This window comes from Notothenia rossii (assembly GCF_949606895.1).
Source record: "Notothenia rossii genome assembly, chromosome: 11".
NCBI classification, from domain to species: Eukaryota; Metazoa; Chordata; class Actinopteri; order Perciformes; family Nototheniidae; genus Notothenia; species Notothenia rossii.
The window spans coordinates 52,853,592-52,870,106 of NC_136910.1; the positions used below are offsets into that span (position 1 = coordinate 52,853,592).

The 16,515-nt window shown below is 40.3% G+C and overlaps 1 protein-coding gene across 1 annotated transcript in view; it reads right to left on the reverse strand.

The window, feature by feature from the left end:
* Positions 1-15,462, reverse strand: part of LOC307023620 (uncharacterized protein) — a 61,092-nt gene extending 45,630 nt beyond the window's left edge. The window contains exons 1-2 of the mRNA XM_079656987.1: positions 15,341-15,462; positions 14,900-14,977 (exon numbers count right to left, since the gene is read on the reverse strand). Of these exons, the coding sequence (XP_079513113.1) occupies positions 14,900-14,977; positions 15,341-15,445 (183 nt within the window). The 5' untranslated portion in view covers positions 15,446-15,462. The remainder of the gene's footprint in view (positions 1-14,899; positions 14,978-15,340) is intronic.
* Positions 15,463-16,515: the final 1,053 nt, after the last annotated feature.

Sequence of the window (16,515 nt, forward strand, 5' to 3'; positions counted from 1 at the left end):
CAGTCAGTCGGAGGCAAATTGCTCTCAAATATTCTTCCCAAAAGAAAGACGTGACAGAATCAGTTGAGCATCATCTGCGTAGCTCTGATAAGAGAAGCCATGAGAGAAAAAGACAGAGCTAAGTGAATTGGTTTACGAAGAAAAAAAGGAGGGGACCCAGGAAGGAGCCTTGAGGGACCCCAGTGACCAATGACAAGGGACAAGGATGTGAGACAGTAGGATTAATCGTGTGGCTATCTACATATTTAATGTTCACATCTTAAGGTATACACAACACAGAAAAGGAAAGTTCCAGCAAAGGCCCTAACAAATATGTCTTAAAGCTCACAACTGAATTATAGGGCCAATTGGGTAAGGGCAGAATACACAAAGAGTAGATAATGCCCAATACTCAGAGTACTGCACCGGGACGGTTATTGGCCAGGAAATCCGCAAAGGTTTTGTTAAGAGTAAAGCCTACAACTATACAAATTCTAAGGAGCGTTCCAAAATGTGTAAGAAATATAAATGGACTGCACTTTAGGGGCATTTAACAGGTAAGGAAGGTGTAATATAAGGTGGTTTAATGTTATCAGATGTGAGTGGCATGCCACCAAGTAATTTTCTTGTCAAATAAACTCTAGTAATTCCAGTGAAAAAACTATTTATACCTTTGTATCACGAGCCAAAACAAAGTTAACACTAACTGTCTTTCTGTCTACACTGTAGTAGCAGGCTGAAGCAAGCAATGACACCGTGTGTGTGTGTGTGTGTGTGTGTGTGTGTGTGTGTGTGTGTGTGTGTGTGTGTGTGTGTGTGTGTGTGTGTGTGTGTGTGTGTGTGTGTGTGTGTGTGTGTGTGTGTGTGTGTGTGTGTGTGTCTTTGTATCCTAACAACACAGTCTGAGTGAAGGCATAATGCAAGTGTGTAATCTATAGGTGAACACATGACATACAGGGTATCCAGGGGTTCAGTCTGTGTGAGAATGCATTGCTGCAGGCTGATGAACAAACTCCATAATGCTTCCCTAATGCTCCTGTCAGATGATTTTCATTATTAGTCTTACTTAAATAGAAGGTACCTATGGTCATGCGTATGTACTTTCTCATATATCAGCATATTTAAAACCCTCAGGCCTCAGACAACCAACTCATAATGTAAAACTGCTCTCTTCTTAAAGTGGCATCCGACTGTTTTGTTTCAACATGTTGATGGCACAATGTATTGGCTATAGAACAATTACACAATTGCTTTTACAATACATACTTTGGCTTGCCACTGTGTACGCTGTCCCGGGAAAATGATGGTCTCAAAAAGCTTTGAAATACAAATTGTAGTAGTGTCTCTTGTGCATTGTTGCCAACTAAGTAATTTCCAATGACTAAATCCAAAAGTCAGGAAAAGTTGGCAGTTGAGATTATCATCAAGTTCAGTGGATGTTATGAATGCAGCAATGGAGAGACTGCCCTTGCAAATTGAAAGAGGAAAGGGAGCCTGTGCTGTTGGCAGAAGAGCCTTTGAGATCATTTTAAGAAGCATTATAAGGACTTCCAATATAAAACATTTGAGTGAATCTTCTACTTTTTCCCTTGATGGTCTTAAGTCACTAAATGGGTATAAGGCTCTGGAAAAAAAGATGAGCGACCCAGTTTTCTTTACCACAGCAGAAAGGGAGAGGAGCGTTGTCTGTTGCCACTTTAATGTGTGTTCAATACACTATACTGTCAAAAAGAAATTTGGTCTGTGGTTGCTTTGCATGTTTTCATTGTACGGGTTCCCAAAATATCGCTAAAGAATGCAATCATATTTTATACAATAGCGTGTTTCCAGCTTCGTGTCAATAGTTAATAATAGGGAATGCTCTTCCCTGCGTCAGCATGACAATTACCTCATGCAGAAGTCAAGGTCAATAAATCTTGTACATTTGTCCACACGTATTAAATAATTGAAAACAACTGACTGAACTGAAAGAATAAGCCAAGTCACTCAAAGTATTAAGCCTGTGCCAATGCATCCCCCCCCCCCCCCCCCTGATAAGTGTTTCCAACATTAAAGACAGCTACTGGTCTTACTTGCAGGAAGTTGATACTCTCTGACAATCACACAGTCACATGGTTATCTTTTATATGTGTCTTAATTACAGCATCTATGCAAGCTTATACAATTAAAAACATCTGCCAGTGCCACTGGGAAAATGTTTGGAACACAGGTACTTCATGAGGTTATTATTGGTCACCTGAACATGGCTGTATACAGTACAGTCACATCAGTTCATTAGTTCAAAAATATATTCCAAAGGATATTACGGAGCCCCCAAGGGAACATAACGGAAAACATGTTTGAATAACTTTCTGGTGCAATGGAGAAACGATGCTGTGCTCTCCAGAAGGTTTATTGTGTTGTCAATGTCCCCTGAGGGGTACGATATATAACAGAACTTGAAGATTGTGACTCAACTTCTTAGTAACTCTTGAGCAATATTTGTGGGAAAAAAAAAAGCGTGAGGACAGAAGTTGATAGGGCACACCTGGAGTATATGGATGGTTTTGACAAATGACTGTGTCCTCCAATCAGCACAAGCCTCCTCAGGAGTCTGTCTGCATGTGTAGCTGACAGATCCTCTGTTTAGAGGGCAATACATAGTCTATGGAGGCCTCATATCCTGACACAAGCGCTGCAGGCTATCCTGCTATCATCTCTACAGACACACAGACACACAGACAATGAACACTTGCTCCTACAAACGGGCTAATCAAATGGCAAGGTCCGTAAATCTAGCCAAGACACAGGTATGCAGACTGGCTGGGTCTTGCAAGCAGCAGTGAGCAATTTGGCCTGTAAAAAAGCATGATGACAGGGGTCTGATGTTTCAGGAATAAAGGACAGGAGTGTGATTAAAGTGTAATAAAAAACTGAATACTATGAGCAGAACTTTTATATATAATATAATACTAGATGAACAAAATGTTGCCAGGGAACTTGAAACAAACACAAGGAAACCAGCAACAGGACCCTGCCAAAGTGAAGACAAGAAAAATGAGTTATGTGTATTATTGCCTCTGATATGATGTAGAAAAGGCACAAAGCCAATGTGTTAAATCACTGTGAGCATGCATGTTAATAGCTGCATGTGCACATCAATGTATTTTTGCGTGGGTGAGTCAAAGTTGTCATGTGCACAGGAGTGAGCGTGTGACTCTGAGTTGTTCGGCGGCATTAACATCGTCATGCTCGGGGATTTGATTCTCAGCAGGACCACCCATGTTAGAAATGCCACTGTTGGTTGGGATCAAGGCGTCACAGGAAATCACCAGAGGTGGTCCCTGAGTATAAGATCATGAAGCATGTTGGAGGGACAAAAGAAACACCATGGCTTTTTTAAACAATAAAACTGCTGTGCAACCTCTAACTAGCTTACGATGCAGGCATCTCATTATTACACTAGGTAGGTAGCCGAAGACAGCTGCAAGGCTTTTATACAGAGAGTTGTATTGTCCTATTGAAGGTTTTTAGAAGACCAAAATAATGAATTGGTGTATCGTTCTCCCAGTAACTGTGGTCTGATACTGCAGAGGAAGTAAACTCTAATTACTGAGTGAGAAGGAAGGTCAAAAGTTACCTATTCTCATTTCATTGTTCCAATGATTACTTCATTGTATTAGATGTATTTAGGCATATATAGAAAGATTTAAGGGTGTGCAGTTTTGTTTGTTTAAATATCATTCATCATTGATCCTAGACACCCGTTCTTAAAGCCCTTACTGTATGTGCAAGAACGTTAGAAAAGCTGTCTGTTAAAAAGCTTACATTGTCACTGACTATTAGTCTGTCAGCAATGTTTTTGCATGAATACAAATTGTATCTATAAGTTAGTAGTTGCACAAATAATTTGCAGCATTTAATTTTTAATTTCTTATAGAGAAATGAAACACACATTTGAATGGCTGTACATTCTAAAATGCCAGCATAGAAAATACTTAAATGTAATTAAAATGTAAGATTTAAACTGATACGTTCTCTATAGGAAATTGTTATGGTTGATTAAAAACTATAACGGGTGCAATCCTGAACTTTAAACATCAAATTTAAATCTTTCAATAGCTGTAAATGCATGTTATTGTGCTACACATTTCCATTCTGAAAGAAGAAAACCTTTTTTATGGAACAGGGTATATGCAGGAATCCTGAAGTCAAATGTAAGACCTTTTAAGACCTTTTTTAAAACCCTTTCCATACATTTTAAGACCTCATCGCCACTTGGAGTTTTAACCGGTTACCTTGGCGACACACTTTACCTCACATTGACTATATACAGTATTGATTGTCCTTCCTCCTTATCTTCCAACCATTTGGACGCAAACTTGCATTTCCCCATAACGATGTTGCTTAGCAACCGGCGTAAACTGACCTCAAGCAGTGAGCGTGTGATGTCCTGTTCAGATGACGTCAAATCCAACGGGATGCCATAAATAAACTACACAGAATCACACTACACTCCTACGAAATGATTAAATTCAGGCAGACTGTAGAATACAACCTCTTTGGACAATTTATATACTTATTGAAAACAAGCTACAAAATGTAATACCTTGGAAAATGCCGTTTAACATTTTTTAATAGCCTTAATTTTCGCTAAATTGATTTATCAACTTTTAATACTTTTTAAGACCCCGCGGACGCCCTGTGGAAGCATTTCCACATTGTGTTCAATCCCATGGTCTGCAGAACATCACACACCCTACATAAAGTCAGTGTAGCACAAGAGCAAAGGGAACATTTACATTGATAATTGTGTACAGGGTAACACCAGGCAGTACCTTTCCCTCCGGGCGCCTTTGACCTCGCACGTGCAATCCATCTAAATCCAGCAGCAGGCATCCCAGCAGCAAGTACCATCCAACATGGTGGAGCATGACTGCAGGAGACACTGCTGCTCTGTCTGCACTTCAGCTCTGTTCCCATTGTACCCACAGGCAGACCTCTGCACAGGAGGCTGGTCCAGCCCACAGCCGACACACCCACACACCTACTGGGTACACACCCTTCCACTAGTATCAACTGTACGTGTTGTCAAGGCAATACATGTGATCTGGGATATACGTATGTAGGAGCAGGGTTTCCATTATCTGGTAATTACTGCTTTTTATGTGTGGCCTTTAGTCCCGGCCGCTCTCTGCTCTGCTCCATGTGTGAGAGCAGAGTCTAAGCCAGGCACACACAAGAACAGCTAAATGAATATAAAGAAAAACACTGATTAGGGGGACATGTTAGAAGGGTGGCCTAATTACATTACATTAACACTTTTATCCAAAGCAACTTTCAATAATTGCATTCAACCATGAAGACACAAACTAATCTTTATCTGTGCAGAAATAGTAGGTTCTAACTAAAAATAAAAATACTCAAGGAAAACCAATGTACAAGAATATAAAACATTAGATTTAGAATTCAAATTTCAACAATATAAATGAAGGTAGATTTTCCGGTTCAGCTTTCAGCCTCCTTTGCTGTGCAGGACGTCCTGCCTTGTTCCTGTGCTAAGACGCTCTGTCCCTCTGGCTATAAGGACTTTTATTACACATTTGTACTTATGTTTATATAAGTATATATTTTTCTTTATTGTAACATGATGAAAATGTAACAAAACGTAATTTCCCTCAGGGATTAATGAAGTCTTTTGATTGATTGTGACTTTGTCGATGCCGAGTGTGAAAAACAGTCTAGACTGTAGAGTTCACTAAGCTCGTGGCTGCAGCCTAAGAGAATCTAAAATGTTATAGTGTTCATGATGATGTCATTCTAACATTTCTTCAGGACTATCTTCAAGGACAAGTGGACCGGTACCAATTTGTTCCAACAGAAACCCAGTGTAGGACACAGAAGCCTGGGCAATTATCCCCCAGGGTGGCCTCTGTAAATGCTGAGAAACATGGAAACTGATGGAGACAACTGTAATGTCAAATCTGGGACAATTTAAATAGCTTTTAGACGCTATAAGATGCTAACCTCAACATCATGGGTCACTACAAATCTGTTGAAGTGAATTACTGCTCCTTCCAACTGACTGAAGTGGAACGAAGGAAAACAGGGACGGGGATGGTGTGAGCAACTCCACGCTGCTTTCACACATGGATGGATTTGGGTCTGAGGGCGCCTGCACACAACCAAAGAAAATCTCTGGAGGGGAATTAGAAGTGGGGGAAGCCGCAGTGCCCACAGTGAGTGAAATAACCACAGTTGGGAGAACAATTTAAGGGGGAAATATTCATCAAGGATTCTCTGAGGTCGGCTTGATTTACACTACTGGGTCGACACAGAAAGGAGACCTCCTCTGCATGAAAGTGAAGAACAGCAGGGCAGCTCCCTGTCACAGGATGTATGACTTCATGTCTGTTAGGAACAAAAGGAGAGGTGGTCTAGCGCAAAAAGCAATATAAAAAACCGAGAGCAGAGGGAGGTTGATTCGAGGTGAACAGGACCTCTGTGGGCACTTTAAGACTGCAGGGCAGATGTGTGGAGGAAATCAATGATCTCTCTTTAATTTCCCGGCACATCTTTGGTTCTCAGCCACATAATGGCTTCCAGAGATCTTCGCCGTCTGCACTGAAAAACGTAATAATCGTTGCACTTTGAGAACAGGACCTGTTGTGGGATACTTTGTTCCGTGAGGAGTCGGGGGGGAACAGAATTGAGAGCGATTACAAGTTGCTGATGTTGCGCTCTTGTGACAACGCTCCATCATGTCGCATTTAAATGGAGCTGATTTATCTTCACAGCATGGATACCCCCATACTAAATTACAGTTTTGAAAGGAAAATTATTAGTTTGGGCATGCTCTGGCTTCTGACGTTGACAAAATTGTTCCACGTCTCTTAAGGGCAGAGAGAAAAACACAACAGGGGCAGGACCTCCTTCCTTTCTTCTGTTTCTATCCTTCTCTTTCAAATCCTCCATTTCTCTTTTATCCTAGAACCCACTAGATTAGAAACCCCCCTGGCTTGTCTGTAATTACTTTAATTTAAATTGGAAACAGTTACAACCATTAAAAGTTACTGCTCAATATATGGTAATGTGAATAAAGGAACATCTTGACAGTGTGCCGAAATGTCAAAAGGATGGCATGTGCTATTTAATCTTTTTACACAAAGCATGTTTTCGTGTCCATGGGTTTTAATTTAGCAAATAGTTTGCTCCAAGAGATTTGGTTCCCTTCTTTGATGCATCACGCAAGTCTTAGCTTCAGAATCCAACCCATCAGATGGTTTTGGATTCATTTAGTATAATTCTTTTCTTCCTTATTCTGTCTATGGAAACGAGAGCTCTGTTTCCCACTGCATCCCTTCTGTTGTTACTTAGACATGTTCTTGGTTTAAGAGCTCAAAGCTTGATCAGAACTGTTATGGGACCATAAATTAGATTACCCCCAAAACAAATCATTGTTGAATATCAGCAGGAGGAGAGCTAGTTAACATTGGCTGTTGGCAGATGGTGGACAGGACATTCCTGCTTGGTTAGATAACAGAGCTAACAGCTAAAGGTGACGGAGGTTCCATTGACAAAAAAGGATATATGGTGAAAGTTCAATTGTAGAATGTAACAGCATCTGTTGAAATGTAATCTTGTAAAATAGTTTTGTTTTTAGCGAGACTTGAAGAACAGTTATACGGGAGTGCTAAAAATGATAGGATTTATTGTACTGTTTTTAAAAAAAAATGAATTTAACGTAATAAAAAAGACACTTTATAACTCAAAATACATTCTAAAGGTTAGGGTTTGAGTTTTGAGTTAGATTCAGAATCAAAGTCATACAGTAGTATTTGTCTGCAAAAGCATTCTCAAATTGCTTGCTTGGGATGAAGCTGAAAATACTGAGAAACAGATCTAAAGACCTCGGTGAACATAACTCTGAAAAGCACATTTCTTATTGACGTATATCACTTTTGCACACACCGGTCCACATGACACTGACAAGACCTGAAGAATGTTGAACCTGGGAGATTCATGCCTGCATTTTTCAAACTCTAAGTGCTATAATTAAGGGAATATTACATTATTTCACAATACCATCAACACTGCTTAAATGATTTACTTTTCCCTGTCTCTGATATGATCATAAAGCATGACACTCACTAATCACAGAGTCCTGTAGACACAGCCCTGAGAGAACTGTAACTATCCTTTCAGCAGAATCCTTCATCCTGGAGCCAGACCCATTTTGCTACATTTTAAACGCTGGCAGAATATCATACAAACTTGCGAATAAAAACTGATGTGGTTTACTTATCTACTACTGGGCCTTACTGGAGCGACTTGGCTCGCAGCAGGTATTTAAAGACATCTTGAGTCTAAAGTTGAGGAGCTCTGTCAGCACATTTAGCTGCTTCCATGTCTCTGTTGCTATGAAACCTTACAGCGAGCAAAATGCATCCAAGAACAAGAGCACTACTATGGGAACCATATTGAGATCTATAAAGGAATGTGACGTTTTCTGGCATGAGAACATGTTGTTTTTGGCTAACGATGTGTATTTAACTATAGGAATTTAACATAAAGAATGATTGATTCTAGCTTTGACAGTTTAGGAATGAGCTTTACGTCCACACACCGGTGCCCAATTTTCACTGAGTCGGCTCTCAGACAAGCGGATGATACAAAATCAAGAACTTGATGACATCAATAGTCTTGTAGGAGCAGCTCATATCCCCATAACCTTTTGGATAAGAGGTGAACACAGGCTAACCTGTCAGTCTGACTTTTCTTAACATCCCAGCTGGATGACCCGACCCTGACCTAGACTTTGGACTCTGGAGAAGTAGGAAGTGTGGCAAGAAGGGGAGGAAAAGAAGTATGGGGGGGGGGGGGGGGGGGGGGGGGGGAGACAGAGGAGAGATATATTTACTCCTCTAGCAAACATAGTAAAAAAGGCTAGAAAGCCATAGTAACAAACCAATAAACACATTTGCACATCTGTGCTGAAATATACTGTACGCCTGTTTGACACAGCCTCATTGCTCTCAGTGTTTTCATTAGTAGCGGTTTTCAGCAGGAAGAAAGGTCAGATAGGCCCAGCACGATATTGGAAAAAACTGACATTGCAATTTTTGTCCCCGCTGCGATATATATTGCGATATGAAAAAATACAGGAATTGAAGAAAAGACCGTTTTTTTTGTCCGCAAAGCATCCTTTCTTGAACTTTAAAGCTATACAATTAGTATTTTTTTAAGAACATTTAACCGGATGAAGGATTTTTAGTCACGGACGTCTCGATCTTAAGTTATCAGAGCAACAAGCTGAGCTAGCTCGGTTAGCAGCGCCGAACTGCCCTGGAGAAACACATGAAACTGATTTATTCAGTGTTTTTACCTTTTATCACCGGGTCCGTTTGCTTTGGAGATTTGATTGTGATTGGTGGTTTGCTGTGCATGCAGAGCCTGCATGTCACTCACTCAAGTACCCCTGACATGAGAGCAGCGCAAGTTTTTCTTTTGTAGCAAGCAGCAAAATAATTGTAACATGAATTGTTTTAGTTAATTTGCTTACGTAATATCGCACGTCCTAAAAATAATTGTAAATAATAACAATAATTTAAAAAAAAAAAAATTAAGAAAATTGCACGTCCTGCGATGTGAATATCGCGATTATCGTCACGACACGATATATCATGCAGCCCTAGTACACACCACATGGCCAGCAGCAGAGGAAGCTGTTTTGCATATTCTACATCACCAACTGACAACGACATGTGACATCACTTGAGGACATTTATTGGACCTCGCAGAGCTCCTTCTAGAGCCACCAAAAAAGGCTTTATTTAACTTTGTCCACAACTGCAATAATAATCCTCAACACCTGTAAACAGACTTTGATGTGTCAAATCTGTGGAATTCCCCTTCAATGGTGCTTCTAAAATCTTAAGCCTTAGTATAACTCTAGGTCAAACACTTCTTACTTCTGGGAATTTAAAAGACAACCATAACGACATGCTTAACACTTCTCGTATGAATATTTTGTTCATAAACAATGCTTCAGATAATATGTGCGATGTGAAAGCGTGTTGTGAGGAAAGAGCTGTCACCACCGGATGTTGCAGTTCCCCCTCAACATCACAGAGTGCTCCGCAACTTTATTGTTCTGATTCACTCCCTCTGATCTCAATAGTGTAGTTTCCCAGCAACAGCTGTTTTTAACAGACACACCCTGACAATAACTCTTCTGTCAATATTGTGGAGCATTAGCCACTTAAAAGCCAGACAATTTGAAACCATTAGCCCAAAATAGATCTAGAGTATTGGACCTAGAATTCCCATGTGGACAGAAGCATGACTCATTGAAGCTGAAGTTGCATTGTGTTTGCTCCTGGCGTAAATAAGCCAGCGAGTATTGCAGGCTTAAGCTGAACATTAGAAACGTCTTCTGGAATTAACAGCCTTTGAAAAAAGGTTAAACAATGTTTAACCTGAGGAAACAATTAAGCTTTGCTAGAACACGAACATTGCACCAAGGGTGAAGTCAATAAGAAAACTCTTTCCAGACTCATCATGGAATATGACATGGACTCTGGTGGGATGATTGAATTATGGAGGCGTGTCAAAGATGATGGATGACTACCAGTAAAAAGCCATTGTTTGATGAGCTTTATGAAAGAGGCCTCAGAGAACTTGTGATAACACAGAGAAAAAGAGGGAATATTATGACCACAAGCGTGTGAGGCAGCCTCTCTCTCTCACTGACAGATGCAGCTTTAGGGATCAAGTGTAATCAGTGTTATTACTATTTATAAAACTAAAAGCCCTCAGGCAAACCTGATTCACTCCTGTGGTAAAAAAAAACAATAAAAAAAGCTCTGCCATGCTCTATTCCTCCCTCTTTGTCTGACACATGCATACTCTATATGCGAGAAAGTCCACATTTTTTACTGTATCCTAGGATCACGTGCAAAACATGCTGATCATATAATTATATAAATATATATCGTCATCCGATATATATATATGAATCTATAAATTACATGTGTTGTCTTCAGTTATTCTATTTACAATGATTTAGATCAAAGGAAAGCAGCTTATTTTCACATTGAAGAAGCTGGACACATCAAATGTTTGGCTAATTTCAAAAGATGCACTAGAATTGACCAAAAAAGTAATTTGGGTTATTTTAACCAATTACCATCTGATTGAAAGACCAGAGCACTTCCACAGAGCCACGGTCGCACCTAGTAGTTCTGATTATTACAGGAAACGTTGATAATGAGGCTTCAAAGCCACGAACATATGTTGTAGTTCATAACTCTGGCTTTAGAGTTACATGTTTAGCTAAGGTCCCTGACCTCCAGGTGTGTTTAACATCTTAATGCACTTTGGAGGAGCTATACATTCACTTGGCGAGTGCCATGTCTCTAAAGAGAGCACCTGTCAAGGGAGCCGGTGGCACCAGACGGGACATGCATCAAAGTCAGGAAACCCCAACAACATGGCCTCGCAGTCAGAAATGTTACGCTTCGCAGACGACAGCAGCAGACCTTAGCGAAATGGAAATAGATCTTGGTAATGTACAAGCCTTGTTTTATTTCTTTTTCTTTCACATGGGCAGATTCTGAGGAGAGCCAGAGACAGGGCGGCTGCACCTCCACAGGTCTGGTCTGTGTGGACCTAATGAGAAACAGGCTGCAGGGAAACAAGGGCTGTGTCCAAAACCACTCCCTTATTCTCCATTTCCTACATGATACACGGCAATGAACACTTTTTCCTATCCTTTGACAAATTTCTTTTTTTACTAATGACTTAGTCATTAAGTACATCTACACATTCCTTGTTTTATTTGACTACAAGTCCAAACCCCAAAGATATTCAATTGAATATAATAGAAACATGGCAGCAAACATTCACAATTAGGGAACTGGAAACAGTAAATGTTGTAATGGTGGTTCTTAAAGGAATAGCTAGACATTTTGGGACAAATGTCTACAAAAGGAACTTCGGTGCTTGTGGTTGATGAAAACGCATAACCCTAACCCTAATTAGCAATGGCAACATGCCATCATGGGATGGACTACAAGCCTCTGAGGCTGAACATTTAGCTAGCTAAAAAGTGGGTAACAAAATGCAGGAAATGGTATTACTAACAAATAACTGCTAACAGAGCACTTACAGTATATACTAATAAAGGACTGGCTTATCTAAAACCAGTTGAGTAGCACTTGAAATGTTTGGCTCTATTAACCTGATGTACTTACTGTATATGATTCTGTTTTCTTCAAGGTTGTATCTTCCTGGTCGAATGTACTTATTGTAAGTCGCTTTGCATAGAAAGCGTCAGCTAAATGCAATGTAATGTAAAATGGAAAGGCAAATGGTAAGGGTTAGGGTTAGAGAAAAGCTAAGGCTGTTGGAATTGGGGAATACCAAACATTTTCTCAGACTGAGATTCGTCTAAAAAAATTAAAAACTCTTAACGACTTTACTTGCCATATATGAACTTTCTATTCACATATAAATGTTCTTTCATGGCCTCCACCGTTTCTTAAAACATCAGTAAAAATGTCAAGGTTTTCAGAAAAATTCAACTTCCACCTCCCGTCTCTTATTGTAAAAACGGTCAAAATGAACCCACTTCAAAGCAGCAATCGCTTCATACATAAAGATTGATTCAACTACTGTACTATGTCTGTACAGTCAATATGTCACTGGATCCACCAACTAGTTAGCTTAGCATGAGGTCAGGTATCAACAAGGCAGGGGGAAACACACAGAGACAGTGGCGTGGACTGAACAACCACAGCCAGAGGAGACAGATACAGACACAATAAAACACAGAAAAATAAAAACAGATGAATAGAGAACTCATAATGAGAAAGGGATGGAGCTGAATAAGATGTCCCTATTAAGATGGATCTGGTGCAGCTTGTTCCAGCAAACATCCTCCACAACTTAAAACAGCAGGAGAGGGCTTTGTGGTCTTCATCATCAGTAAGGCATCCCAATGTCATCCTGTGAGCCTGCTGCTGCTGGCACGGCATGGTATACTGTTCTGCCAGGACACTACTGTAACTATGAAGAGAACCAGAACCTCGCTCAATGTTTCAGGAGTTTTGAAGATGGAAATTAAAACCTGATTTGCTTTTTCTTTGTTTCCAAGTGCGGAGTTGATGCCTTTGTTTCCATTTCAAACTTGTGTAGATTATAGAAACAAGGTTTATTCTGTACGTGCCAGTGTAAACAACCGTATGTATTTCTGGTCAGGGTGGGCGACCTTAATTTAATATAACATATTTTGTTTATTGCAGTGATTGTAATAAATCACATCATTCCAAAATGAAAAGGGTCAGGGTTAAAAAGAAAAGGATAAACGAACAAGATGAAACATGGTAAGCAGTTCAAACACGACGTTATACAAAACACCTGTGACCGTTTCGCTTGCAGTTCTCGCCAAAAAATAGACAGAGTGAAGTATCTGTTGAGGACTGGCAGTGCTGCCTGTGCCAACACCAACACCTCACACAGGCAGCTCGTTGCATGTCACACACAGGAAAAGGAAGGCAGCTAGAATCAGTCGGGGGGACCAGTTCCAGCCGGTCTAATTCACTTTAGTGTCTGGCCCACATTACATGGACCTTTTAGTTGCACCCATTCTTGCAACACCACGTCATTGCTCAGAACGCACTGTTGCACCAACTATGCAGACCAATGGAAGTTCAAGTGTCCGTTTAATGGGACCTTTGAACACTTAGATCACCCCCCCCCCCATTGTGTTTCCTGTGGACAGAGCAACCTGCTGTCAGTCCACATGCAGGTTGCTGATGCCTTCATTGCTGTTGCTGATTAGGTTCAGGAGAGTGGAGCAAAATAAAAGGACTGCAAATAATATTTCCTTACGTCAATATTCACTAGACGTGATAAGGTGCAATACTGATTTCATCTATGGTGCGTCTCAGTTAATTCATTCTAACTTGGCTCTCAACAAAAGCTGGATCAAGCAAATATTATGCTTTAAGGATCACTACAATTATTTTTGGATTATCAAAATGTTGATTGTTGCCAATTATTCAGTGACTCAAGACTTAGAACATTTCGTCCCTGTATTTCTCCCACTTACTCCCATTAGAAAATAAAGAAAAAACTAACAAACTACAAAAGACAATAATGATTACCACAACGAACAGCAGGTATTCGTGTAGATAATTACAATCAGAAAAACTCTGGATCTGGAACATTGAGAGAGGAAACAAGGAGGAAACACAGATGACCTGTTGGTCATACCCAATGATTTACTCAACGAAAACATCCAATTACACAGTGGTTAAAATAAAATGCATTATTTGCTTTTAGTTGTTTTATTATTTTATACCAATGGTTTTAACAGTCAAAACCACAAAACCAACACATTCCCTTATTGCTTTTTATTTTTTTAAACCATGAGGAATATGCCCTTGATACAATCAATCACAGCAGACTTTCAGCCTGATGAACCCTTTTGCAGGCCACAACAAAGAACCATCAAAAGACACACTGATGGACTAGAGGACAGACAGTTCAGGACACTGTCCAAGTTGACCATTCACCCCGAACCATGAGGTGGGACGGGTGGTTGGTGCCCCTGGCAGAGTGTCTCTGCACCGCAGCGCTAATGAATGACAGACGCTGGACTGGTGGTTTTACAAAGACTGATGGAAAAGAAAAATGAAGCCAGTGAAACCAGGCCTGTGGCTGGTATGTACAACTGTATCTGCCCGCCTGGACACAGCTGGATCTAATCACCATGACGACTGGTCAGCTGCCCACACTCGCTGATTTAAACCCTGGGAGGCAGCTGTGAAACCAGGAGGCGACTGCATGTTTTCTTTTGTCTTTTTAACACCTTGTGAACAGAGGATTAAGGCATAACTTTAAAGAGCACTGCAGGCACCAAAAACATCCTACTTACAGTTCCAAAGCGCAAAAAAGGCTCATCCTCAGGATCCCCCAGCAAGTTCTCCAGGTCGTTTGAGGCCAGCAGTATATTCTGTGTGCAAACAGGCGGGCAAAACCACAAACAAAGACAGTTCAGAGCATCATCAGCAGAACATTAAGATTTGTTGAATTCACCAGACTGGATCAAAACCCCAGGAGTCAATGCAGTTTTTTAAAAATCCTCTAATGATCTTTTTATCATGCTTCATAGTAATAAAACAGGTTGGTGCGTCAAAGAATTGACTGCAGGAGTCTGGATGTCTAGGCTTCAAAAAGGCATCTGGCTTCACCTTAAACACCTTGGTGACATGTTGGAGCCACGCTGTTTACATAAATCAAAGGAGCAATGCTATGAGTTAATGACATGAATTTCCCTGATCTTTTTTTTTGTTCTTTTCCATTCATCTCTCCTCACCTCCAGGCGGTTGGTGCGTGGGGATCGAGGAGGCTTGCGGGAGGTCTCCCCACAGCGGGGTGGGTGGTGGCTGCAGTGACGCTGGGCGGCGTCAGGGTCGCCCATCAGGAAGGTCAGCTGTCGGAGATGACCCTGCAGAGGCAGAAACAATAAATGCAAGGTTAGTGCAGAAAAGACTCCCATTAACTTTAAGCAGAACATTAATTATCTTACATGTTTCTTGATGCAGGGTTAAGTTTTGGACATTACAGGGAAAACCTGTGAGATTTGAGTCACAGAAAAGGTATGTGTACACCCTGAACATTTGGGTCCATAACAGGTAACAAAAGACTAGTTAACATATTCAATTTTATAATGTTTGGCAAATGACAACACTGACAAAGTAGGCATAGTTTTGGGATATATTCATCTAAATAACAAAGATAAGAGATGACAAATAAATGAGAACAATAAGACAATGAGAAAAAAAAATGTATTCAACATGTAATAATAAAGGCATATTATATACAATCGGACTAGATTTGACTTTGCAGTGAAGGTATTCCAAGCTTTGTTCTCTATCTCTATCTGGCTTGCACGCCCAATATTCTTCTATTTTGTTTAAGGTACATCAAACTCAAAATTTGTTCTAAGTAGAAGATTTATGAACGCCATCCCTCTGGGTTTCAATTTGCATCTGTGCTAGTTTTCATGCTCATCTAAGATTGAATATCTCTGGGTTTTGGACTGCTGGTCGGACTACACAAGCAATTTGAAGGTTTCACCTCAGGCTTTTGGACCTTGAGATGGATACTTTCCACTTTAGACAATTTACAGTCCAAACCATTAAACTCATTTTCAGACCTAAACACATTGAATCAGAATCATACGTTAGAGACAAAGCTATCAGCTAAATCTGTATCTTACAGCCAAACTATTCATGCAGTACATATTCTGTTTGTTTATTGTATAACTTTTCATCTATATGCACAGAATCGAAGGGCAAGCCTAAACAAAGAGACGTAGGGGTTACAGAGGGTCATGTATTTTTCTGCAGTTCCCATGGTTCCTTTACTAGTCAGTCTGACATCAGGCCAAACATGACAAACAAAGCATGGTCAGACATTTAAAAACCTCTACCCTCAGGCTGTGTTTATAAGAATGTGACGGTGAATGAGAGAATGTGTGTGTGTGTG